Genomic DNA, 26,416 nt, shown 5'->3' on the forward strand with positions numbered 1-26,416 from the left:
CAGCCAGTCAGCTGGACCCAATCGCATGGTAAACCATGACTCCTCTCTCTAAGGCAACTATATGCCAAGCATATGCCCGTTAGGGGCAGTCTGACCTTAACTATCCTATTTTCCTGTCCAGTCATGTCAGCTGACTATCCTATTTTCCTATCCGGTCATGTCAGCTGATGTCGGGTTCAGAAACTACAGTCACCTGGTTTATAGGTGGCCTCATACCTTTCCCTGGTGCCTAGCAAGGCCTATTTCCCATGATTCTTGGGGAAGAAAGCCAGCCTCCCATGGAAACTTGGTCATTTCAGCCACGTCGTAAACTTCACCCCTAATTTCCTCACCTGCTAAATGGCAGTTGTACTGCAAGCTTCCTAAGGCTCTTGGAGTATAATTCATGGGATAACTGTAAAGCAGACATGTAAGAGCTCTTCCAGTGCCGATCTAGTTTCTGGCTTACAGCAGGACTTCAACAACCCTGAGCAATGAATGAGTCTATGTGCTGCCGGAGCGAGCTTGACATGGAATGAGGAAATAAAGAAATGTGAGAAAGTGAGTGGATAAATGAAAGTAATGTTTTGTTTTGTTTTTTTAAGATTTAATTTATTTATTGGAGAGAGCGAGACAGAGATAGTGAGAGAGGACAGGAGCAGGGAGCCCGATGTGGGACTCGATCCCAGGACCCTGGACATGACCTGAGCTGAAGGCAGTCGTCCAACCAATGGAGCCACCCAGGCACCTACTTCATGATCATTTCTTTTTGCAGAGCAGGAATGTGGTGAGATCTGGATGTGTCTACCATGAAGGAGGTGAGAAGTAGCAGAATGAGAACTTGAGCTCGGGGCTTCCACACTGAAGCTGGGCACCACAGCCTTCCTCTGGCATGTCCACCTCCTGCAGGATATTCAGCCCTGAGCTTAAGCATCTCCTCTGCAACACCAGCCTTCCCCATCTGCCCTGTCCAAGCGTCCTCTTCTACCTCACTCTCTTTCCCATTCACCTGCTTAATATTCTTCACCTCATCACCACTCCTATTTGACATCACTTTGTTGTTTCTAAGTCTGTAAGCTATTCCCTGTGCTGGCTTTTTTTAAATAACCACAAGACACTTACGAAGCTAGTACACTTTTATCTCTATTAGCCATGCAAAACTAAAGTTTACAAAGTTTAGGTGACTTCTGGAGTGGAAGCAGTATTAACAGAGTTACTTGAAGTAGAAGAGTTCAGATATTTGATGGCGAAGGTCACACTTTTCAATTCCGTGCGGGTTGTTTTTAGGACAAGGGTGTTTGCTTTTCTTGTTTTCAGAATGAATGTGTAACTTCTACAACATCTCTTAAAAAATTGGTGACATCCTAGTATTTGTTGACTTCAGGAGGACTGAGAATTACTGAAATTGGTGATTTCATTGATGGATACAATAAAGGAGTGATTCAAGTGTATTTTTCAGAGTAATAGAGATAAGCAGTAGTATGGGTCTCATTAATGCCTGGCTAGAAAATGCATGTCCTTGTTCTTCCGTACAGATTTCACCAAAGATTATTTCACTAGGAGCAGACGCTGATTGGTCATGAGGAGAAGATGGCCCAGATGTGTGTCTGGGGGTGACAGGAGATTAGCAATTTAAAACCTGCTGGCTATCACCTGTTGAGCAAATACTAGTGTTGACCATAAGTTACTGAAATCCAGAGCATGGATTTCACCTTCTGGTTCTTCTAACCATCTTGGGTTAGTCCTTTAACTCTCTGAATTTACTTTTCTCATCTGTAAGATGAAAAAAATAGAACTTTATTTACAGGGATGTTATAAGGGTTACATTAACTAACTCAGGTAAACAACCTGGTGTGCAATTGGTATTAAGTAAACTTAGTGTCCTTCCTTTATCCCTTGTTCTTAGTGATTTACTAGTCCATATAGGAGATATGACTATAAAATTAAAAAATAAGATTGATATTGCAAGTAAATGTGTGAGCGTGCAAACACGTGAGTGAACACTGCCCCAGCGTAGCAGTACATCTTAGGAAGCTACCCACTTTGCTGACTCTGCTGTGTTTGCTCAGATCATTTCTGGAATGCTTCTCTACCAGTCAGACCTCTAGGCAGAAGACAGTCAAAGGAAGTGAAATCAACAAGTTGTTATTCATCCATCATGGATTGTTACTCAGCCTGAACAAGTGAATGAGTGATTATTTTTTGAACAGACCAACAGATAAGCAAGCCACAACGCTAATACCACTTAACAGAGTGGCCATTCAGCAATCCCATAAAGTATCACTCAGCTTCCCAGAACTTTGGCCAGAAATGCTCAGAGAAGCACTTGTTGGCGACTTCACCACTAGCTACTTTCAAAATGAGGAAGTGGATTGGCTCTGGGGGACAGACAGCATGTATTAGTCACAGGAGGGGAGGGATGGTGACATTCTTGAAAATAGAGGGGACCAGAAATAGAATGACAAATATCTAGAACATTCTTTCCTCTAGAGGAAACCACTAGCTTTAATGAGGAGGAGTTGGTGGTGTGTAATAAGGCCAATGCAGGAGTGAGACGACCCTATTTCAGGGAATAGCACTTCCCGGGAGATGGTCTCAAGAGCCCTTATTTACAGAAATACTTGCTTTGACTGTGAGCATCCTGAAGAAAAACCACTTTAGTTAGATTTCAAAGGCCAACCATGTGGATGCTCTTAACTAGTGATTGCTGGCTAGATCTGTGGATTTATGAGAAGCCTGGGTCGTGGTGTAGAAGAGGGAAAGTCCACGAACAAGAAGCTAAGCAGCAGGAATAGCTCTGTGTTTACGGGCTCTTGCTGCTTAGGCTAGGAAGACCTGGCCTAAGACCTTCATTTCTAGTTCTATTAGCTCTGCTCTAAGACCATAGACCACCCCCTGCTTCAGTTTGCAATCTTTCCTGCAAATGCATCGCTCCTACTGGAGAGGACCCAAAGTTATCTGCAAGGCTTAACTGTAATTTCTTATTTTTTTTTACTTGAAGTTTCAAACTCACAGGGAAGTTGAAAAAGTGACACAGAAAATATCCATGTCCCTTTACCTAGATTCACCAATGGACGCATTTTTCCATACCCGTCTTACTTCACACTATCATATTGATACATATATATATATACATATACCACCTTTTTTTAAAGGATTTTTAAAATTTAAATTCATTTAATTAACATATGATATATTATTTGTTTCAGGGATACAGGTCTGTGATTCAGCAGTCTTATATAACACCCAGTGCTCATTACATCATATGTCCTCCCCAATGTCCATCACCCAGTTACCACATCCCCTCACACCCCTCCCCTCCAGCAACCCTCACTTTGATTCCTAAGAATAATAATCTCTTATGGTTTGTCTCCCTCTCTGGTTTCATCTTGTTTCATATTTTCCTCTCTTCCTCTATGATCCTCTGTTTTGTTTCTTAAATTCTACATATCCATGAGATCACGTGATAATTGTCTTTCTCTGATTAACTTATTTCCCTTAACATCATACCCCCAATTCTATCCATGTTATTGCAAATGGCAAGACTCCCCTATTTGCTGCCTGTATAATATGCCATTGTATATAGCTACCATACCTTATTATCCATTCATCTGTCAATTGGCATCTGGGCTCTTTCTAAGTTTGGCTACTGTGGACATTGCTGCTATAAATATTGAAGTGCAATATTGGATCACTACCTTTGTATCTTTAGGGTAAATACCCAGCAGTGAAATTGCTGGGTCATAGGGTAGCTCTATTTTCAACTTTTTGAGGACCCTCCATACTGTTTTCCAGAGTGGGTGCACCAGTTTGCGTTCCCATATATAACACCCTTTATCTCAACCATTCAAAAGTAGGCTTCCTCTGTCATATTTCACCCTTAGAAACTTCAGCTTAGGATGTCTGGGTGGCTCAGTAGTTAAGCATCTAATTCTCGATTTCAGCCCAGGTCATGATCTCAGGGTTGTGAGCTTGAGCCCTGCATTGGGCTTCATGCTGAGCATGGAGCCTGCTTAGGATTCTCTCTCCCTCTGCCTCTCCCCAGTGTGCTCTCTCTATCTCTCTCTGTCTCTTTCTCTCTCTCTCTCTCTCTCAAAAAAAAAAAAAAAGAAAGAAAGAAAGAAAGAAAATGGAGCACCTGAGTGGCTCAGTCATTCAAGTGTCCAACTCTTGATCTCAGCTCAGTTCTTGAGTTTAGCATCATGAGTTCAAGCCACACGTTGGGCTCCACGCTGGGCAGGGAACCTGCTTAAAACAAAACAAAACAAACACTTCAGCTTCCATCTCCCAAGGACAAGAACATTCTCTTACATAACCAAAGCACCATTATCATGCCTAAGAAAATCAACATTAATACAATAACAGCATCCAACACTGAGCCCGTATTCACATTGCCCAAATTGTCCCAAAAAATGTCCTTTAGAGCAGATATTTTTGGGGGTCTAGGATCCCATCGAAGTCCATCATTGTGTTTGGCTGTTATGTCTTGTTAGCTTTCCCAGGGTAGAATAGTCCTCTACTCATTCTGATGTCCCTGGCCCTGTGTCCATTAGTAAACCTAGGCATCTTGTTCTGCAGAAGATCCCACATTCTGGATGAATGACTGTTTCCTCGGGATTGCATTCAGGTGAGAGTCCCAACAAGGGCACTGCATTGGCTGTGATGGGTACCTCCCACTGCATCTCATCTCAGGAATCACAAGTCAGGCAACCCCATAATCAGCAATGCCAATGTTGAGTTCTTGATTAGGGTGGAAACTACCCAATCTCCCCATTGTAACAGCCTGTTTCTCCCTCTATAATTAATCATCTGTGGTAAGGAGGTACTTTCTGTGACGAGCACTGGGTGTTGCATGGAAGCGATGAATTAACTAAACTCTATACCTGGAACTAATATTGTACTGTATGTTAACTAATAGGAATTTAAGTAAAAACTTGGGGGAAAATGTTTAAATGCACGAAAAAAAATAATCTGTGGAGTAATACTTTGAAACAAAGTGAATATTTTACTCCCTAACAACCGTCCTACTCAGTGATTTTAATATCTATTCGTTACTCTTATCTGAATCTGCCATTAGTTTGAGGGCTAGAAAATGGGGACTTTCAAATTCTGTTAACATTTATCTGTCAGCATTGTTCATAAAGAACAGTTTCTCCTGTTCTCTCCCCATTTTTTCCTCTCTCTTTACCTTTTAAAGCAACACTATGGACTCATGGAGGTGGTTTTTTTTTTTTTTTTTTTCCTACTATAGCCTATCATATTCCAATATCATCATTTGGCTGGGAAGAGGGATGAGCAAATTGTGTTTGGCCATGAGAGTTCCTTCAAGCTGCCTCCTGTATCCTGACCCCATCGTCCCACTGATCTCAGGGCAATCCCCTGCACTGTGGCCCAAGACATCTCAGGCCAACCTTCTGCTCTCCCTGCCTCTGACCTGGAATCAACATCTCTCCATGGGGCCCTGGTTCTTTTTAGTAGGAAATGGTACTTAGCAATCAATGTCTGTGTAATAGGTGCTCTCTCAACTGCAATTTTGAGTTGCAATTTTATTTTATTCTATTTTTAAGATTTTATTTTTTTTGACAAAGAGAGTGCACAAGCAGCTTCCCCGAGCAAGGAGCCCAATGTGGGGCTTGATTCCCAGGTCCTGGGAACATGACCTGAGCTAAAGGCATGCGTGTAGCTAGACCAAGCCACCCAAGTGCCCCTGAATTGCAGTTTTAAATCAATAAATTTCTAGGCTCTGCTACCTATGCCTGCGGTTACCGAGACATTAGGAGAGCTAACAGCAATACAGCATGACTCCAGGGGACGGTTGACCCTCTCTCCTAAGAGAATCTCCATTTGGACGCCTTTCAGAAGCTCAGGGGTGATTCAAGGCTTCACTTGGCCTCACCAGAGAGATTTGTCTGCACTGCTTTAAGGAACTTGCCCTACCCCTGTGAGAGTACAAAGTCATAAGGCATTTTTGGACCCAGCCCAAGAAAGAGAGAAGAACATTACTAGAATGACTTTTGCTTCTGAAAAAGCGAGTTTAAATACTGATTTACTCTCCCGCATCACTGTATTATCATAGGTATGTCCCTTCATTTTTCTGAGACTCAGTCTTTTTTTTTTCTCGTCCCTAAAAAAAAGGTGTATTTAGAGTAACTTCTTCATATTGTTTTGTTTTCTTAGCCGAATGATAATTAAGCAAGATATGATGCCTGAAAGTGTTTGAAAATTGTAAAGAGCTATATAAACATTAAATAGGAACAAGAGTGCAACATTTAGGGCAGGCAGAAGCCACATAGATCATTGAAGTTCAAGAACAAACTCAGTCCCCAACTCTTTAAAGTCTCTAACTAAGGAGCTGGTTTGGACTTGTATTTCTTTTCTTCTCCTGGCTTCCATTTATAGGAGCTTCCCACTGAGGAGCAGAGAACAGGCTGTAAGGAAACTTCTAGTAGGGGCCTGGGGGCTCTATGCCTGCTCACACTAGACATTTGCCCCCAGGAGCACCCACACTTAGCCCGAAGGGAGGATAACAACGAAGGTAAAGTCAGGGCCTGAAAGAACAGAGCTATGGTCATTTAGAGACACTTTTCCCAAACCACTCTTCCGACTGAACATTGGAGATGAAATATCACCCTCTTTTTTGTTCAGGCCAGCCCATTCAAAGAGGGTCCTTTTCCCTTCCAAGGCCTCCACCAGCTTCCCGTCATAGGGACGCCACTTCCAGTGCACGCCCTATAGACCTTTCAACAAAGACGGCTTTAAGGACACTGACTTCCGGGCCAGTCACCACACTCTCAGCAGTAGAGACCTGAACTCGGGATGAAGATCTGTCTAATCACCAAGGAAACTGAAGCAGAGACAGGAGGATTTTGATCAGGGCTCTGAGTCGGGGTGACTAGGCTAGGGCTATGGCATTGAAGAAGGAGTCTCTTGGCCTCAGTTTCAAAATCAGAGAAGCAAGGAAATGCAATTACACGTGTACTGAGCATCCCTGTCCTCTCAACTGGAATGCAACTCAAGTGAGATCAGCAGACATTAGGCACCCACTGAGGACACAGCTCTGAGCAAGGGACAGGGTGTTTTATGGAGTTCCATTCTCCTCTGGAGGGGAGCATTAAGTAAAGGACATGGCTTTCACTGTGCCTTATGCAGTTATAAAGGGGGCACAGAGGACTAGCAGGTCATAGATTTCATCCATGCAGTATGGGCAAGGAAGAGGGGTGAGGTTGGGCAAGGCCCCTTAGAGGAGATCAAGGGAAGGAAGGGTTCCAGACAGAGGAAAACAGGATAAATGAAGAAAGCTGCTTTTTCTAGAAGGATTGGGAAAATATGAGTTACTTACTCATTTCCTGCCCCTCTCCATAATCTATCTCCACCCCGTAACCCAAATCATGAGCATGAAGAAGGTTCTTCTGAGCCATGAAGTCTATCCAGTCTCCAGATTAACTGCTGTAAGGAGTTCTAGTACAGTAGGCTAGAGAATGTCCGTCCACAGACATGGTTCCAAATGCTGGGCAGTGCAGGTGTTTCTTTATAAGGAAAATAGGGCTTTTGCAAATGTAATGACGTAAAGGTTTTGAGATAGAAAAATTATCCTGGATTATCTGGGTGGGCCCTAAGTGCAATGAAAAGTGTTCTCAGAAGAAAGAGGCAAAAGAGGATTTCAGACAGACACACTCTGAGGAGAAGGTGATGGGAAGACAGAGCAGAGAGAGATTTGCAGGTGCTGCCTTGAAGAATGGAGTGACATGGCCACAAGCCAAGGATGCCCAACAGCCTCCAGAAGCTGGAAGGTAGAAAGGGAACTCCTCCCCAACCAAGAAACTCCAGAGGGAGCACAGCCTGGCCCACAGCTTGTTTCTAGTCCAGTGCCACTGATTTAGGGCTCTGGCCTCCAGAACTGAGAAAGAATAGATTTCTGTTATTCTAAACCATCACAGAAAACAACAACAGATTCCTACATTGACTAAGCATCACTTTTTCCCAGGCCTTTGTAAGAAGGAGGGTGAGGAGAGAGAAAGAGGGTGACCTGTTGCTTCCTTTATTAATTTTGCTTTTATTTTTCAAGAGATGGTCTGGCCACCCACGCCAGAGGTGGATCCAGCATCCCTCTGGGATATTAGACAACACTGTGAGTCACCATTCTAGAGAACCACACTGGTGTGAAGAGGACAGCTGTAGTTCTGAAGATGACAAGGCTGATTGTGTCCTCTTCTCTTCTGGGCTTTTCACACTACCCACGCAGGGCACTAAAATTCAAGCAAACCTACATCACCACAGTCTTCAGTCACGTGCCCTTGTCCCAGCAAGCTAGACACTCATAATCCACTGAGCATTGTCTCCTCAGTGACAAGCAGTTAAGGGGTTCACATGAAAGGTAAAATGTGATATAGTAATAGTTTGTAATCCCTACTCTCAAATAATTTAGAGTTGATTTATGTGGGCTAGACCACTGATTATCAATTTTACTAAAAACAATAGAAGAAAATGTGTTAATGTGTTCAAATGTTACCGTGGAGCACTTCTACTTGAAGTGATTGTTTTTCCTTCCTTTTTTTTTTTTTTACATTAACTTTATGATAAAAATACCTTATTGTGGGCACCTGGGTGGCTCAGTGGATTGAGCCTCTGCCTTCGGCTCAGGTCATGATCTCAGGGTCCTGAGATCGAGTCCTGCATCGGGCTCTCTGTTCCACGGGGAGCCTGCTTCCTCGTCTCTCTCTGCCTGCCTCTCTGCCTACTTGTGATCTCTTTTTCTCTGTCAAATAAATAAATGAAATCTTTAAAGAAAAAAAACCTTATCGTATCGCTTATACATGTGTATGTATATATATGTGTGTGTGTGTATATATATGTATACACACATATATATATATATATATATATATATATATATATATATATAGTAAAGCATTTACATTTAAAAGAGAGAATGAGGAAGTAAGTGGGGAGAAAAGACAGCATATTGCAAATTATCCATGAGATCTTAGGGTTTAAAAAGTACTCTGAGAGTTCTTAGTAGCTGGGGCTTGGGAAAATATCCCAGAAATTTCAGGACTTTAGCTGAACCTTGAAGAATGAGCAGTATTTTGAGACTCAACTTTGATTTGCCCTTGCATCTTAATCTCTTCAGCTGCTATAACAAATACCACAGACTGGGTGCCTAACAAAAAAACAGAAGTTTCTTTCTCACAGTTCCAGAGGTTGAAAGTCTGAGACCACGGTGCCATCCTGGTCAGGTGAGGGCCCTCCTTGGGGCTGTAGACTTCTCACTATGGTCTCACAAGGTGGGAGGGGAGAGGGAGCTCTCTGGGGCTTCTTGTATAAGGACACTAATCCCATTCGTGGGGGCTGCACCCTCCCGACCTAACCACCAACCACCGGGCCCCACCTCCTACTGCCAGCAGTCATGTGTTTCACTGAAATACATTATCCACTGAAATGAATTGCCTATTAAAATATTTTAATTGATATTAATTTAATTAATTTAAAGCTTATTGTAATAGGCCCTGAAGTCAGATTCAGATGTCTTAGTTTTTCATGCCAGTTCCAACACCTAACAGCTGTGCGACCTTGGGCAAGTAAGATGAACTCTCTTACCTTGAAGAGATTGATCAGTGACCTGCCCATGCAGATATCTGCCTGACAGTGTTGCTGATGGTATGGAATAATGATTATGTGAAAGTCTGGGCCTAAAACAACCGCTCAACATGTTTGTTCTTTTTCCTCCAAGGATCGTCCTGAACAGAGTGTTGGAGGGCAGCAAGTCTGGGGAGGGAGCTTGAAAACTGGCAGAAGCAGGCAAGTCTCTTTAATCACTGAGCACTCGGTGTGTGCCCTGGGCTTTATGCATTTATGCATTTATGCTCATTTAATTCGCACAGCAACCCCTTGAGATTAGGTTCTAAGAGGTTAAGTAACTCCCTCTCACTTTTTAACTACATCTGTTCAGTAACTACTCTTGCGCAGGGCCGGTGGGGAGCAGCCCTGATGATACCCTTGCTGGGTAATGTTGTGAACACTCCCACTGTGGCTAATTTCCAGCTGCTAATGGTTTCACCACTGGCTCCAGGCATTCCCAGGGATTAGACAGTGGGCTCTGACCGGCTACTCAAACTGGCTCTGACACACCCATCACCTGCCTCAAGCTTCCCCTGCCACACCCTTCCCTGTGTTCCCTATTTTTTTTGTTTTACAACTTTTAATTTAAATTCAATTCATTAACATATAGGGTATTGGTAGTCTCAGAGATAGAGTACAGTGATTCATCAGTTGCATATAATACCCAGTGCTCAGTACATTGAGTGCCTTCCTTAAGGCACTGCCCATCACCCAGTTCCACCCACCTCCCCTCTAGAAACCCTCGTTTATTTCCAAGAGTCAAGAGTGTCTTACGGTTTGCCTCCCTGTTTTCATCTTTTTTATTTTCCCTTCCCTTTCTCTGTGTTCACCTGTTTTATTTCTTAAATGCCACATATGAATGAGATCATATGGTATTTGTCTTTCTCTGACTTATCTCGCTTAGCTTAATACCCTCTAGTTCTATCCACATCATTGTAAATGGCAAGATGTCATTCTTTGTGATGGCTGAGTAATATTCCATTGCATACAGACACCACATCTTTTTTTATCCATTCCTCTGTCGATCTGGGCTCCTTCCACAGTTTAGCTATTGTGGACACTGCTGCTGTAAACATTGGGGTGCAGTTTCCCCTTCAGATCACCATGTTTGTGTCCTTTGGGTAAATCCCTAGTAGCCCTGGGTTGTAGGGTAAGTTCTATTTTTAACTTTCCGAGGAACTGCCATACTGTTTTCCACAGTGGCTGCACCAGCTTGCCTTCCCACCAAGAGTGTTAAGAGGGTTCCCCTTTTGCCACATCCTCGCCTTGGAGCATTCTCACCTGAGGGCCTCTACATTTGCTGTGCCCTCTTTCTCCAGCTCCACCCATCCACATCTTCACTGGGCTGCCTCCTTCTTGTAATTCAGATCTGAGCTCTGAGGTCCCCTCCACACAGGTGATCCTCCCCTACCTACTTGCACTAATGTAGCTCCCCACTCAGTCACTCTTTAGCAAATCATGACTTTCCTTTCTTCGTAGGACATCTCATTGTATGAAATTACTATTAACTCCTTTATTATCTGCTTCTCCCTACTGGCATGTAGACTCCTTGGGAACAGGGACTTTATCTTGGTTATTTCCATGTCTTCAGCACATAGTAGATGTTTAGTGAATAATTGTTGAATGAATGAATTTGTTCAAGGTCACATGGCTAATGAGGAAGGAAGTAGAAGTCAGTCCTAGACCCCATACTCTTGATATTTCTAAAGATATTATCTTATCCTCAAGTGGCTTGTAGAATAGTCTAGAATACAGATTAATTACCTAGCTACAAGCAACTACAGTGCAAAGAAATGTCTTATGTGCTGCTGGTAGGAATATAAATTGGCATAATCAATGCTGGCTGGCCAGTCCAAGGTCCTGAAGGGCATCCCACAAGACCAGCCAAGAGGGTCTCTGGCTGTGCACAGGATAGAAATCAAACATGAGCCAGCAGGAGGCAAAAGCAGACTTTACTGAAGGTATAGAGAGACTGCAGGTACACAAAGAGTGTCCTGGAGACCCAGAAAGGAAAGCAGGGAGTCCTGTCTATGTTCAGGATCTGGGATTTTTATTGAGGATGGCAGTCTGGGGTATGTGTCCTCTCAGGCATCCAGGAACTGATTAGAACAAAGATGTTGGCCCAGGTGTTATTCCCTGGAGCCAGAGAACCTTGGTATGGAGATGTCTAGCACGGGTGGTCTGGAATATGCATATGATGGCTTCACCTTGTCATTCTCACTTGGTCCCTCCTTAGAGGTTATATGTTCTAAAGAAATCACTCACTCCTTGTCTCTTACAAGAAAGACAACACTATGTGCATTATGATGCATGTGTTTGGTGGGGTGGGGGAGTACAGGTCCTAGCAAGAATAGGGACAAGAAAAGGAAAAAAACAGATTTTTATGGAGTCATTCCATTTCCCTGTCTCATGACAACTTTGGAGAGCATTTCTTACTACCTTCTAAGTTGAAGATGACTTCTTCTAGGATATATCTGAGAGTAATTCTTACACGCATACAGCTGGAGGCATGTAAACAGTATTCCTAGTGGCAAGGGTCACAAAAGCAAAAACTTACAAACCATCCAAACATGAATGAACAGTAATACAGTATCAAATCAATGAACATATACAGTATACAGTAATCAAATCAATGAACGACCCAACATTCACCAGTACGGCTCTACATTAGCCATATACTACTGAACACAAGAGAGGAAACCCTGAAAGATTTCAAACAGCATTATACATTTTTGTGATATTAAAAAATCTAAAAATGTTTAGGCATCCTTTTTAAGAGTACTTACAGATTCAGTAAAGTTAAATTAAAAGAAAAACAAGAAAATGATGACTGTAGAACACAGGATAAAGCTCCTGGGGCATGGGGAGGCAGGAGGATGGGTTCACTGGAGGAGAGAGTGGTCAACTGATAAGATGTAGATTATTGTCGAGGTCCTAACGTTTTCTCTAGGTCAAGGGTTTGTGCATGATTATTGTATTATTAAAAATGATCTAATAGGGGTACCTGGGTGGCTCAGTGGGTTAGGCCTCTGCCTTTGGCTCAGGTCATGATCCCAGGGTCCTGGGATTGAGCCCTGCATTGGGATCTCTGCTCTGCAGGAGCCTGCTTCCCCCTCCCCCTCTGCCTGCCTCTCTGCCTACTTGTGATCTCTCTCTTTCTCTGTCAAATAAATAAATAAAATCTTTTAAAAAATGATCTGACAGCCAGCTGCTGCCTCCTGGTATGATAAGGAAACAGAGGCTTAGAGGGGTTCAGTGACTTGGCCAAGGTCAAACAGCCAGTAAGTGGAGGAGCCAAGACTTAAGAGCTAGTTGCCTCTTATTTTCTACTGCACCCCATCCCCAAATTGTACCATAACCCAATAAAAGCCCAGACTAAACACATCTGAAAGCTGGATTCACCTGACCCTTTACCCCAGTCTAGGAGCCATGTCCATCTTGTTTCCCTCACTCTTCCCCCATGTGACTGAGCACTGTGGTTTGATCTGGATTGGCCCTGTGTGGACGAGATGGAGCTATAGCAACAGCAAGAACAAGATCATTGGACCTGACTCCAGAGCATCACAGACAGAGATGACAACCTGGTACCTATTCATGAGCTATCCTGAGAGCACTATGATGACAAGGAAAAGGAGGATGGAGATGATGATAAGGACAGTAAAGAGGACTCAGAGGACAAGGAGGACCTGCAGGACATGGATGCAGTGGATGACTACCAGCAGTCACCAGAAGCTGGAGAGGCCAATGAGGCAGACAAGGGAGGCAATGAACAAGATCAGAACCAGAGGATGATCTAGGTAGACAAGTCAGAGTGGCACCAGCCCAGTTTACCCCTCACCCCCTGCAGAACCAGCTGGTTGCCCCAGCCTTAAAGCTCACCCTTGGGTATCTCTTCAGCCACTGCCAGGAATGGGTCTCCTATGCCTTTGAATCTCCCACCCACCCCACCTTTCTGCCCAGTACCTACTCCTTGGCCGTCAGGTAGTCTCTTTAATAAAAACACGGGATTGAAGAAAATATATACAAATAAAAATGAACTGAAAACAGAAAGTAACTAAATAGCTCAAATTGATCTATGCAGACCGTGGATCATGATTATCTGGTTCGGCAGTCCTGAGATCTAATTAAACAAAGAAACCACATGTTGTAAGAGATCTAGCTCTGGAGTCCTGAGACCTAATTAAATGAAGAAACTACATGTCGTGAGAGATCTAGTTCGGCAGTCCTAAGATCTAATTAAACAAAGAAACTACATGTTGTGAGAATGGGAAGGGGAGGAGTACATCGAGAAAAAAACAGTTTCATTAAGCCCTCAACAAGTGGCCTCCACCATGTGGCACCTTGCTTGCTACTTTCATATTCTTGATCCACTTCATTATCACAAAAACCCTATGAGGTAAATGTTTGTTTCCATTTTAAAGATGAAGAAACAGAAGTAAATTGCCTTGCTTACTTTTCCAAACCTACCCTAGATTGGGGCTTGTCAGAAGGTGTGGGTAAATACCTTCTAGGGTGGTTTGGGGAGAAGATAGGGCAGGCAGAGGGTGAGGGAGGCAGTTTTAATATTTTCATTCCCTGACTGGAGATGCAAGACATATCACCAGCCAGAGTGTTGGTCTACCTATAGCTTGATAATAAGCAAAATTTTTCCTGTTTATATAGGTCATAAGATATTTATGTTTATATTGCATTATTAAAAGGCAAAATTCAACTGGGTAAATGTGAAGGTCAAATCAGCTTTATTCAACAATTTATGAATCGGGCAGTATCCCATCTAGCAAGGAAAGAGGGACACCCAGGAGCTGTGCAAAATGGATGGATTTTTCTAGACAGAACTAGGATGAGACCAGGGGGTTAACTAGCAAAAGAAAAAAAAGGATCATTCAAGGCAAGGTCACTTTCCCTTAGGGGGAAGGCAGGGGTCTTAGGTAGATGACCTTATTAGTGCTGATCAGCTTATTCTGGACTGATTGGTTTAAAATAACACTCCTGAGAGAGGCTGAAATTGCTATTAGGTTAGGTATTAAATCTTGGTGGGCCTAACCTTACACCTAAAGGAGCTGGAGAAAGAACAGCAAATAAAGCCTAAACCCAGCAGAGGAAGAGAATGAATAAAGATAAGAGCAGAAATCAATGAAATAGAAATCAAAAGAACAGTACAGATCAATGAAACTAGGAGCTGGTTCTTTGAAAGAATTAATAAGATTGATAAGCCCCTGGACAGACTTATAAAAAGGACAAGGAAAAGGATCCAAATAAAATCATGAATGAAAGAGGAGAGATCACAACCAACACTGAAGAAATACAATTATAAAAACATATTATGAGCAACTATGTGTGAACAAATTAGGCAATCTTGAAGAAATGGATGCATTGCTAGAGATGTATAAACTACCAAAACTTAACCAGGAAGAAATAGCAAACCTGAACAGACCCATAACCAGCAAGGAAATTGAAGCAGTTATCAAAAATCTCCCAACAAACAAGAGTCTAGGGTCAGACGGCTTCCCAGAGGAATTCTACCAAACATTTGAAGAAGAATTAATACCTATTCTTCTGAAACTGTTCCAAAAAATAGAAATGGAAAGAATGTTTCCTAACTCTTTCTATGAGGCCAGCATTACCTTGATCCCAAAACCAAAGAGCCCATCAGGGGGCCCCTGGGTGGCTCAGTTGGTTGAGCATCTGCCTTTGGCTCAGATCATGATCCCAGGGTCCTGGGGTTGAGCCCCATTTCAGGCTCCTTGAGAAAGGGGCCTGCTTCTCCCTCTCCCTCTGCCTGCTGCTCTCCCTGCTTGTACTCTCTCTCAATCTCCCTCTCTCTCTCTGTGTCAAATAAATAAATAAATAAATAAAATCTAAAAAAAGAGAGAGAGAGAGAGAGAGACCCCCGCCAAAAAGGAGAATTACCAATATCCCTGATGAACATGGATGCAAAAATTCTCACCAAGATACTAGCCAATGGGGTCCAACACTACAGTAAAAGGATTATTCACCACAACTAAGTGGGATTTACTCCTGGGCTGCAAGGGTGGTTGAACATCCACAAACTAGTCAACACGACACACTACATTAGTAAAAGAAAGGACAAGAACCATGTGACTTTCTCAATGATGCAGAAAATGCATTTGACAAAGTACAGCATCCTTTCTTGATTAAAACTCTTCACAGTGTAGGGATAGAGGGAACATACTTCATTATCATAAAAGCCATAGATGAAAGCCCACAATAAATATTCTCAATGGGGAAAAACTGAGAGGTTTTCCCTTAAGGTCAGGAACACAGCAGAGATGTACACTATCACTACTGTTGTTCAACATAGTACTAGAAGTCCTGGCTTCAGCAATCAGACAATAAAAAGAAATAAAAGACATTCGAATCAGCAAAGAAGTCAAACTCTCACTCTTCACAGATGACATGATGATACTCATGTGGAAACCCCAAAAGACTCCACCCCAAAATTGTTAGAACTCATACAGGAATTCAGCAAAGTAGAAGGACATAAAATAAACGCAAAGAAATCAGTTGCATTTCTATACACTAATAATGAGACAGAAGAAAGAGAAATGAAGGAGTTGATTCCATTTATAATCATACCCAAAACTATAAGCTATGTAGGAATAAACCTGACCAAAGAGGCATAGGACAGGTACTCAGAATACTATAGAATACTCATGAAAGAAATTGAAGAAGACACAAAGACATGGAAAAATGTTCCATACTCATGGATTGGAAGAACAAATATTGTTAAAATGTCATGCTATCTATAGCAACCCAGCAAACCCAACCCAGTCCCTATCAAAATACCATCAACTTCTTTCACAGAGTTGGAACAAATAATCCTAAATTGTGTATAGAACCAGAAAAGACCCCAAATAGCCAAAGGAATGTTGAAAAAGAAAACCAAAGCTGGTGGAGTCATAATCCTAGACTTCAAGCTCTACTACAAAGCTGTATTCATCAAGACGGTATGGAACTGGCACAAAAACAGACACATAGATCAATGGAACAGGATAGAGAGCCCAGAAATAGACCCTCAACTCCATGGCCAACTAATCTTCGACAAAGGAAAAAATTTTTAATGGGAAAAAGTCTCTTCAATAAATGGTATTGGGAAAATTGGACAGCCACATGCAGAAGAATGAAACTGGATCATCCTCTTATCATACACAAATAAAAGCTCAAAATGGATAAGAGACCTAAATGTGAGACTTGAATCCATCAAAATCCTAGAGCAGAACACAGGCAGCAAACTCTGCGAGTTGGCCAAGACAACTTCTTGATAGCTGCATTCCAAAGGCAAGGGAAACAAAGGCAAAAATGAACTATTGGGACTTCATCAAGATAAAAAACTTTTGCACAACAAGGGAACCAGTCAGCAAATCTAAAAGACAATGGATAAAATGGGAGAAGATATCTGCAAATGACATATCAGATAAAGGGCTAGTATCCAAAATCTATAAAGAACTTATCAAACTCAACACCCAAAGAACAAATAATCCAATCAACAAATGAACAGAAGACATAAACGGACATTTCTTCAAAGAAGACATCCAAATGGCCAGTAGACACATGAAAAAATGCTCAACATCACTTGCCATCCGGGAAATACAAATCAAAACCACAGTGAGATACCACCTCACACTGGTCAGAATGGCTAAAATTAACCACTGGGGAAATGACAGATGCTGGCGAGGATGCGGAGAAAGGGGAACCCTCCTACCCTGTTGGTGGGAATGCAAGCTGGTGCCGTCACTCTGGAAAACAGTATGGAGGTTCCTCAAAAAGTTGACAATAGAGCTACCCTATGACAGAGCAATCACACTACTGGGTATTTTATCCCAAAGATACAAATGTAGTGATCCGAAGGGGCACCTGCACTCCAATATTTATAGCAGCAATGTCCAAAATAGTCAAGCTATGGAAAGAGCCCAGATGTCCATTGACAGATGAATGGACAAAGAAGATGTGGCATATATATATATAAAGGAATACTACTCAGCTATCCAAAAAAACCCCCTTTTTCTATTTGCAATGGTGTGGCTGGAACTAGAGGGTGGTATGCTAAGTGAAATAAGTCAATCAGAGAAAACAATTACCATATGATCTCACTCCTATGTGGAATGTAAGAAACAAAACAGAGGATCATGGGGAAATAGAGGAAAACATAAAACAAGATGAAATCAGAGAGGGAAACAAATCAAAAGTGACTCTAGATCACAAGAAACAAACAGGATTGCTGGAGCAGAGGGAGGTGGGGTGATGGGGTAACTGGATGTTGGGCATTAAGGAGGGCACGTGATGTAATGAATACTAGGTGTTATATAAGATGATAAATCAATGATCTCTACCTCTGAAACTAATAATACATTAACGTTAATTAATTTAAATTAAAAAATAAAAATTAAAAAATTCTTCATGGGGTTTAGCAAATCTGACTCCATCTGAAGCCCATTGTTTTTTTTTTTTTCCAGTGTATTATGCATGAACTGGAAAAACATATCTAAAGCAACGTACACAATCCCACAAGGATTCATTAAAATGTCTTTTGTAGAATTTTAAAATAAACTTACATTTTTAAAAATATTCATAAATTGTATCTTATAACCCCTAAGATCACTGAATTTTTATTTATTTATTATATTATATTATTTATTTATTTATTTATTATTTTCTTAAGTAGGCTCCACACCCAGTGTGCAGTCTAATGCAGATCTTGAACTCACGACACTGAGATCAAGACCTGAGCTGTCATCAAGAGTTGGCACTTAACTGACTAAGCCACCCAGGCACCTGAATTTTTAAATGGTGAAAATTATTTTTCCAATTATCTTGGTTCATGACTATTGTTTCCGCTCTTTTATTTATTTTTGTAAGATTATATTTTTAAGTGATCTTTACACCCAATTGGAGTTGGAACGTACGACCTTGGGATCAAGAGTGCTCTACGGAAGGAGCCAGCAAGATGCCCCTGCCATTCTTTTAAGTTCGAGGGAGGGCTTGTTGGTTGGGTTTTTTGCTTCATACCTAGCTATTAAGTTTTATTCTATTTCTTAGAAATAAAATTTCCCCTTTTGCTGCTTTTACAAAAAGGAAGTGGTGTGAGACGAGGGAAAACCCTTATTATTTTTTTCTTTTAGCTTGTACCGTATTTCACAACGCTTCTATTGTTAAGTGCAAGTCTCGGAAACACAAACCCTGGGGCAATGACATTTGGGATAAAGTCTTTACAAAGAGAAAACAGGGACAATGGAGTGTCTCCTACTAGGATTCCAGAATGACAGGCTGGGATTTTTGTTCAAAGATGAGCATGCATAAATAAATAAATAAATAGATCTCTCCTCCTCTCTCTGTCTTCCTTTTGTAACGGAGGGAGGGATCTTAATTTTTCCAATGTGTGAGAAAAAATACAAGCTTTGTGTTGGTTTGGAGTGATGCTCCAAACTGTGTTTCTGCCTTCATTTTCCTCCTGTGTCACATGGCTTTACCATGTTAGGGTAGGCTTTACCCTAGCCCTAACCCTAACCATAGACTTTCCATGTGTCTATAGTAAGTCTTAAGGACAAATATAATACTGTGAAATTAGTCCCCAATCTTGAGGTCCTTAGATCTGTTTGAATCGTGCCTCAGGACAGGGTAGGATTGACATGCCTTTTTTTTTTCTTTTAATGTTTTCTTTTACTGCGGTGTCATTGACCTACAACATCCTGTAAATTTAAGATATATAGCATACTGATTTATTTGTATTGCAATCTGATTCACGCTGTAGCATTCTGTTGAGTCACATAATTATCATTTCTTCTAATGCTAGAGTCTGTTCTCTAACGTGCTACCTGTGTGGAACCTTCTCTCTCCCGAGCCCGCCTCTCACCCTCTTCCCAGGAGCCCCCTCCCCTCTTGCTAGTTCCACTCCATTCCTCTTTATGTTCACTTTTACTAAGTTACGGTCTCTCTGAATTAGACTGGGCATTAAAGATTAGCTAGTGTAGTGGTTTTCAAAATCTAAACTATCTTCCCACAGAAAACCTTACATAAAACGCCCATAATACAAAGCTGACAAAGTGTACCCGCTCTGAGAAGAGGAAGAAAGGATGGTATGCTTCACCCACACCACCTCCAGTTGATAACCCCAACAACCCCTGTCCATAAAGCATCCCTTGGCAAAGTCCAAGGGAGCCCCAGCCAAAGCCAACACCTTCATTTGGCAGGTGAAGAAGCCTAAGCTCAGAAATGGGCAGAGAACATATCCAAGTTACAGCCGACACATCTCGGCATCCCGATTCCCAGTGCTGGAGCCCTCCCATGCCTGTCCTTTCTTTTCCTTACCGCACAGTTTCAAAATCTTCCGACCATGAGGAATCCCCTTGAAGTCCAGGGGCTAAAATCAGGCCCAGTGATGCAAAAACTGCCTTCCATTGCCAAAGCAACATCCCAACCCTCGGGACTGGAAACATTCTGCAGCCACTTGACCTTTTCTCAAAAAGAGAAGAAAAAGACAAAGACAGGCTTCTGAACTTACAAGTGCAGTGAACTGGACCCTGTGACCATTTCAGGAGGGCTACCACTGGAATTAAACAGTGCCGACGTGAACAAAAACAAGTTCATGGTCCAGGGTGGATTTTGGTATGACCTTTTGGCGGAGAGGGACAGGACGATGTGCTGTCCCTTCTGAGGGAGTAGCTTGATGCTGATGGGTCCGGACCACTCTCCTTCCCCCTCCTCCTTCCCGTTGCTGTCAGACACCCTGTCCGGTGAAGAGTCATCCCTCTTTCCTGTGTACTATAGCGACAGGGACATGTATAAAGCTTCCCCTAGAGTTTACAAGTTAACACAATGGAAGTACATTGCATCCTGATTGCCAGGGCTCTATCCTGGGCAGGACAAACGGCAGCAGTCCTAAATTTAAGCAGGGAAGCAGGCTGAGGAAGCCAGCCTGGGATTTCTGTCAAAGCACTCTAGACCAAACAATTCCCATCCAAGGAGTCTGGTTTTCCATAGTGATTTTTCCAGGCTACCTAAAACTATTTTTATAGCCATCATTTCCTCTCACAGTCTGCCCTAAGGCAGGGAGAGAGACCTATTAATTCAATTTTTTCTGGAGAAACAGAAATCCAGCAATTTCATGTCAAGGGGCTTAGGATGAGTCCAAAAGGTAACCAAGTTATTTTAATGGTCGACATCTCTTCATCGTCATAACCATGGCAGTAAGTGGTTGTTAGGACAAATTTTAAGCGCTCAAATCCTGGCTCTGCCATTTACTAGCTCTGTGACCTTGAACAAGATACTTGATCTCTGTCTGCATCAATATCTTCACTCGTCAAGGGGCCTCTGATAATACGGCAGGATCCACTTTAATGTCTTAAGGGAGTAAATGAGTTGCATATGTAGGAAACTAAGAACAGCACCAGCATATAGTAAGTTCTTGATAAATTCGAGTTATTATTTGTTTCGTGCTTCCACAAAATACTTCCACAGACTACTCCCAACTACTACCTCCCAACTAGCCTCCAGATCCTTTGATTCTCAGCCCAGGCAGTTGGAAGAAATTCAGAATGTTGGGTAAGGTCCAGCATCCTTTACGGAACACACCCCCGGAGGTTAGTCTACTAGGTATGGTTTTCTTAGCCCAGTCCTGTCTTTTTTTCCCTGCTCTGGAAAAGCACTCTGCAAAAGGCTCCAGGAAGCTTCCTCCGCTCTGGCAGGAGCTCTCACCCAGGAAGCATGAACTTTCCCTCCCCCCTTACACAAGCAGAAGGCAGAATTATGCACATTGTTGCTAAACCCTAGTAGTCCTAATCTCCCCACTTCTACCACCACTGGACTTTCTTTAGAAAAGCAATTCTAGCCCAACAGAATTCAGCTGTGTCATTTCCCCTGGTAAAACCTTCAGATGCCTTAGAAAGCAACATCAAAAAACTGTTCATGGGGACGCCTGAGTGGCTCAGTGGGTTAAGCCGTTGCCTTCGGCTCAGGTCATGATCCTAGGTCCTGGGATCGAGTCCTGCATCAGGCTTCTTGCTTGGCCGGGAGCCTGCTTCTCTCTCTGCCTCTGCCTGCCACTCTGCTTGCTTGAGCGCGCTCTCTCTCTCTGACAAATAAATTAAACAAAACAAAACAAAACAAAACTGTTGATGGTGAGAGCCTGGCTGGCTCAGTGGGTTAAAGCCTCTGCCTTCGGCTTAGGTCATGACCCCAGGGTTCTGGGATCGAGCCCCACATCAGGCTCTCTGTTCAGCCTGCTTCCTCCTCTTTCTCTGCCTGCCTCTCTGCCTATTTGTGATCTCTATCTGTCAAATAAATTAAAAAAAAAAAAAAAAAAAAAAAACCTGTTCATGGGCTCTGGTCACCATCCCTCCCCCACACTCCAGGCAGGGAAAGGAGTTGCCATTTTCGGAGAACCCCATGTGTGTGAGGTTAGGTTACTATGATGCACATGGATAAGGGCGTGGGGCTGGAGAGGCAGAAGCAACATATCCAGGCACCACAGTCAATAAAAGCTTTCATTATACACTTACCAGCTCTATGATCTTCCTCAACTTTTCTAAGCTGAGTTTTGTCAACTGCAAACTGGGATGATAATTGTATACACCCCATAAGGGCCATAAACACTCAATGAGTCAATTCATTACTATGCTTAGCACAATGATGGACACGAGAGTCCAATGCATGCTAGGTCTTATTATTATTATGTCCTGAGAAAGAGCAGCTGGGGTTTACTCTTTCTTTTTTCCATTAAACCAAGTGGGGCCATTGTCCTTGACTGAAGACAGTAACTTTGTCTCCAAATGAAAGAGCATTAACATCCCCAAGCCAAGTTCACAGTCTGTGCAGCATGAGGCGGGTGTGAGTGTGGTGAAGACTCCCTACTTCTTTGAGGTGGGAGTAGTTTTATCCATCCTATGATGAGAATTCACTTATGCATCCCCGATGAGCAGGATGATCTAGTCTTCCGTTGAATTCTTTCATTGACAAGTTGCGCATCCCCGAATGAAAGCCAACCCACTGCATTTGAACACCTTTATAATTAGAAAGCGTTCTTTCTCTGTTCCTCCCCCCCCCTCCACTTCCCACGTTCCCTGTCCTCCTTCCTCCTTCCATCTTCCCCTTTCTCTCCTTTTTTCCGCCCTGCCCTCTCCCTTCACCCCTCTCCTCTCCCAAGTCTGGGAGCCAGAGCTCCCAATCTTTGTCCCGAAGTCACTATCTTGAGAAGTCCTGGAGAGCACGGCCGGTTTTTGGTCTGGCCACTTGGCCAGCGGGTAGGAGCTTGGTCTCCACCGGCCACAACAATCCTCCGGATTTTGCATGGTCTTTCCGAAGTAAAAGCTTTTATCTGGGCCTACAGGGCTTGGCTTTATGGTTCATTACTGTCATCCGTCAATTCGCCCAATTTCCATTATTAACCCATCTAGAACCACCCGAACCACATTAAACTTGACACGGGTTGATCTGGCGTCTGGAGGCCCAGCTGACTCAATGGGCGAGCTGTGGAGAAGGATGAGGCGCTGGGAGCGACTCCCCAGGACCCACGCACACCCGCAGCCCTCGTGCGCCGGAGTCCTCCGCGCAGCAGCTCCCGGACGCTACAGCCTGCGCCCGGCCCGGAGCAGGCGCGGGCAGCGCTGTCGCTTTAAGAGAGGGGCGGGGCCCCGGTACTGGCAAGGCAGGGCCGGCCCACAAGGCTCCTTTTCCTTTTTGATCCATTCAAAAATTACTCATTGCAAATTCCCGGACCGCTAGGAGCCGAGAAGGAAGGGGGCGGAGGAGAGAGGGCCGCTGCCGGCGCCGCGCTGGGGGCACCCGGGGGCCCGAGCAGCTGACGGCGAGTCCGGCCCAAGCAGCCCGCGGGCCGCCCTGGCTCCGGTGGCCTCACCAGGAAGCGTCAGTCTCGACTCTGGGGAAGCTCCGAGCGCCGCCTCCGTCGCCGCCTCCCGCCCGGCGCTGGGTCCCCGAGCCCCCTTCCCTGCTCCCTCCCGGACGCTCGGGCTCGGGCGCTTTCCCCGGCGATGGCTGGCCGCTGAGCCATGGCTCAGTACGGCCACCCCGGCCCGCTCGGCATGGCTGCGAGAGAGGAGCTGTACAGCAAAGTCACCCCGCGGAGAAGCCGCCAGCAGCGCCCCGGCACCATCAAGCATGGATCGGCGCTGGACGTGCTGCTCTCCATGGGCTTCCCCAGAGCCCGCGCGTAAGTGGCGGGGCTCGCGCCCCTCGCGCCCCACGCGGCCGGCCCTCGGCTTCGCTCCGGCTCGCCTCCCGGCGCCCGCCTGACGGACGGCGCGCTCCCCGCTGCCCACCACCTGCTGGGGCAGGACCGGCGCGGGCGGCCCAGGATTCGGCCCCTCCCGGCGCGGGTGCCGGGGCAGGCGCGGCGGGGAGCGCGGGGCTGGCGAGGGCGCCTGCCGGGGGTGCCGAAGGTGAGGCGCCCCCCACTCCGGCGAGGGCACCGGGGTCGGCTTCCAGGTACCGTGCCCGGCGGGCGGCCCCCGTGGTGGGGCTATGCGGGTGTCTCGCCGACTCCCCGAGGTCTCCGGCGCCCGGCCCCCGGGGAGGCGGGGCCCCAGCTAGGATTCGGGCACCCTCTGGATCCGGAACGCGGGGCTGGTTTAGGATCCTCTCCGCTGGCTAGGAATGGGCAAGGGACCTCGGGGCGGAGGGGCGGGCGTTCTCACCGCAGCAGCTTCCAGCTCCGGATGTCGCTCTCGGGTTCGGTCTCCCTCCGGAGTAGGAGGAGCGGGAGCGTGGGTGTTGCTGCGTGTTCATTGATAGGGAGGATGGAATGAGGAGAAGCGATTCCTCCTGGGGACCTGGGTTCTCGTCAGTGGTGACGGCAGCGCGGAAATCTGTGGGTGCCTGAGAGTAAGGAGGGGAGCTGTCTTCCCTTATCCTTCTAACCCTTGGAGGGCGGGGTGGGGAAGGGCCGAGAGAGCGCAGGTGGCTGTCCTTGCGGCTCGCTGGGAAGAGGCCTGGCCGCCTGCACAAGGCAATGGCAGCAGGAGTCTTCTTCAGCTGGCCAACCAAGACCGTGGGGCTGGAACCCTGCCTAGGAGGAAACCAAGGCCAGGCGGCCAGGCCCTTCTCCTTTGGTTAATTTCTGGCGTGCATAATTCTTCGGTGGGGGCACAGGGCCTGCGATCCTGTGGGGGCGCTGCTTCTTTGAATGACATCACCTGAATGGGAGAGTTGGGCAAACTTTATGGGGAAGGGCCAAGTTAATGAAAAAAACATTTTTCTCCCCCTTTTTTTCAGGTGGCCAGTCTAGGTAACCCTTCCCCAGCTTTGGGGCAAACCTTCCTTACTCTATTCTTTACTAACTTGGCTGTGACCTTGTAACCAAAGCACACCTCTGGTTTTATCTTTCCACCCAGCCGGCTGGGACAGACAGTCAGGAAAGTGGGCCTTGGGAAGTCAGGAAATACATTGACGTTTTTTGACTCGGGTTGACTTTCAAGCAATGAAGCTCCAGTTCCCAATGCCAGAGTTACAGAGAAAATGGGAGGCTTTGCAGGGCCGCGTGAGGTGTGTATGCTGCAAGTTGTGTCCTTATTCTGGTGGATGGCTGTGCACACCTTCCTTAAGCAAGGGGATGTAGAGGCTGGGGAGTTCTTCTGGGCAGGGCTGCAGAATTAGCATAGGACCCGGCATCTAGGCCAGCATTAAGGACCTAAGTAGCTCAGTTAAGAGAAGAAATACGTAACTGAACTCCTCAGACTGTCATGTTTGCTATTCACACCTGCTTTAAAGGGGGGTCTTTTCTTCCTGGGCTGGGTCCAGGAGGTCTTGTCCATGTCCCAACAGATTAGAATGATGGTCTAATTTTGGCCGGTTCAACCCCTGAGATCTCCTCATAGCGAGCATTTATGGAGTACTTAGGATATAGACTCTAACAGGCACTTGACCTTTCCTAACCATTGTATCCTCCTAGCAACACACTGAGAAATGTAACACGTATGCTCATCTTATGCATTTAGAAACAGAGGCTTAGTCACCTTATGTAACTTGCTCAGAGTCACAACACTAAGCAGTAAGGCTGGGATTCAAACCCTCAGGGGGTCTGCTTAACCTCACCTCCAGAGCCCGAGCACCAGGAGTTAATGTAAGTGATATGCTTAGTGCATGTCAGGCTTAGTGCCTGGCACACAGTTGGTGATGATTAGGTGTTAGCTGCTGTATTAGTTTCTGCTGCCGCTCTAACAAATGACCACAGTCTGGCTGGCTTGAAACAACAGAAATGTATTTTCTCCTAGCTCTGGAGGCAAGAAGCCCTGAATCAGTGTCACTGGGCTGAAATCGAGGTGTCGGCAGGGCGGGGCTTCCTTCGGAAGTCCGTTCCTTGCCTCACACACGTCTTTGGCTGCTGGCTTCGGTTGGCTTGTGGCCACATCACCTAGACCTGGGAATGGAAGGTCACATTGCCTTGCTGGAGGTGTCAAACCTCCCTCTGCCTCTTTCCTGCAAAGTCACTAGTGATGGCTCTTAGGGCCTTTTCAGATCATTCAGGAGAGCCTTCCCAGGATCAGCCGTCTCAGCTCAGGATCCTTTATCACATCTGCAAGATCCCTTTTCCCCCCTTTTTTCTTTTATTTTTACTGTAAGGTAATGTTCACGGTTCCAGGGATTAGGACTTAGAGAGCTTTTGGGGAGCAGTTATTCAGCCCATCACAGCTCCTAGTATTATGACTAGCACTGCCTCTCTTTACTGAACAGGTGACCAAGGAGGTCTTAATGGAACAGCCTGGCCAGAAGGGGAGTTGGCTTTCCTGTTCCGTCTCTGTCAGATTCCCTGCCCGGGAGGAGGCGGAGCCCTTGGCTGTCCCCTGATCTA

At 44.9% G+C, this 26,416-nt stretch overlaps 1 protein-coding gene, 1 long non-coding RNA gene and 1 pseudogene across 3 annotated transcripts in view; 2 read left to right on the forward strand and 1 right to left on the reverse strand.

The window, feature by feature from the left end:
* Positions 1-393: 393 nt before the first annotated feature.
* On the reverse strand, positions 394-24,681 carry LOC131837607 (uncharacterized). Its single transcript, XR_009356209.1, has 4 exons — positions 24,264-24,681; positions 19,924-20,067; positions 4,118-4,224; positions 394-1,752 (listed from the first exon to the last, which is right to left on the reverse strand). It is a non-coding gene; the product is annotated as an uncharacterized LOC131837607 (long non-coding RNA).
* Positions 13,021-13,394, forward strand: LOC131837591 (anaphase-promoting complex subunit 15-like; annotated as a pseudogene).
* Positions 23,258-26,416, forward strand: part of UBASH3B (ubiquitin associated and SH3 domain containing B) — a 137,030-nt gene continuing 133,871 nt past the window's right edge. Inside the window, exon 1 of one of the 2 annotated variants that reach the window (XM_059183475.1) lies at positions 23,258-23,779. In XM_059183475.1, the coding sequence (XP_059039458.1) occupies positions 23,728-23,779 (52 nt within the window). In that variant the 5' untranslated portion in view covers positions 23,258-23,727. The remainder of the gene's footprint in view (positions 23,780-26,416) is intronic. The other variant, XM_059183474.1, reaches the window with a different exon arrangement.

This window comes from Mustela lutreola, chromosome 1 (genome assembly GCF_030435805.1).
Source record: "Mustela lutreola isolate mMusLut2 chromosome 1, mMusLut2.pri, whole genome shotgun sequence".
NCBI lineage: Eukaryota > Metazoa > Chordata > Mammalia > Carnivora > Mustelidae > Mustela > Mustela lutreola.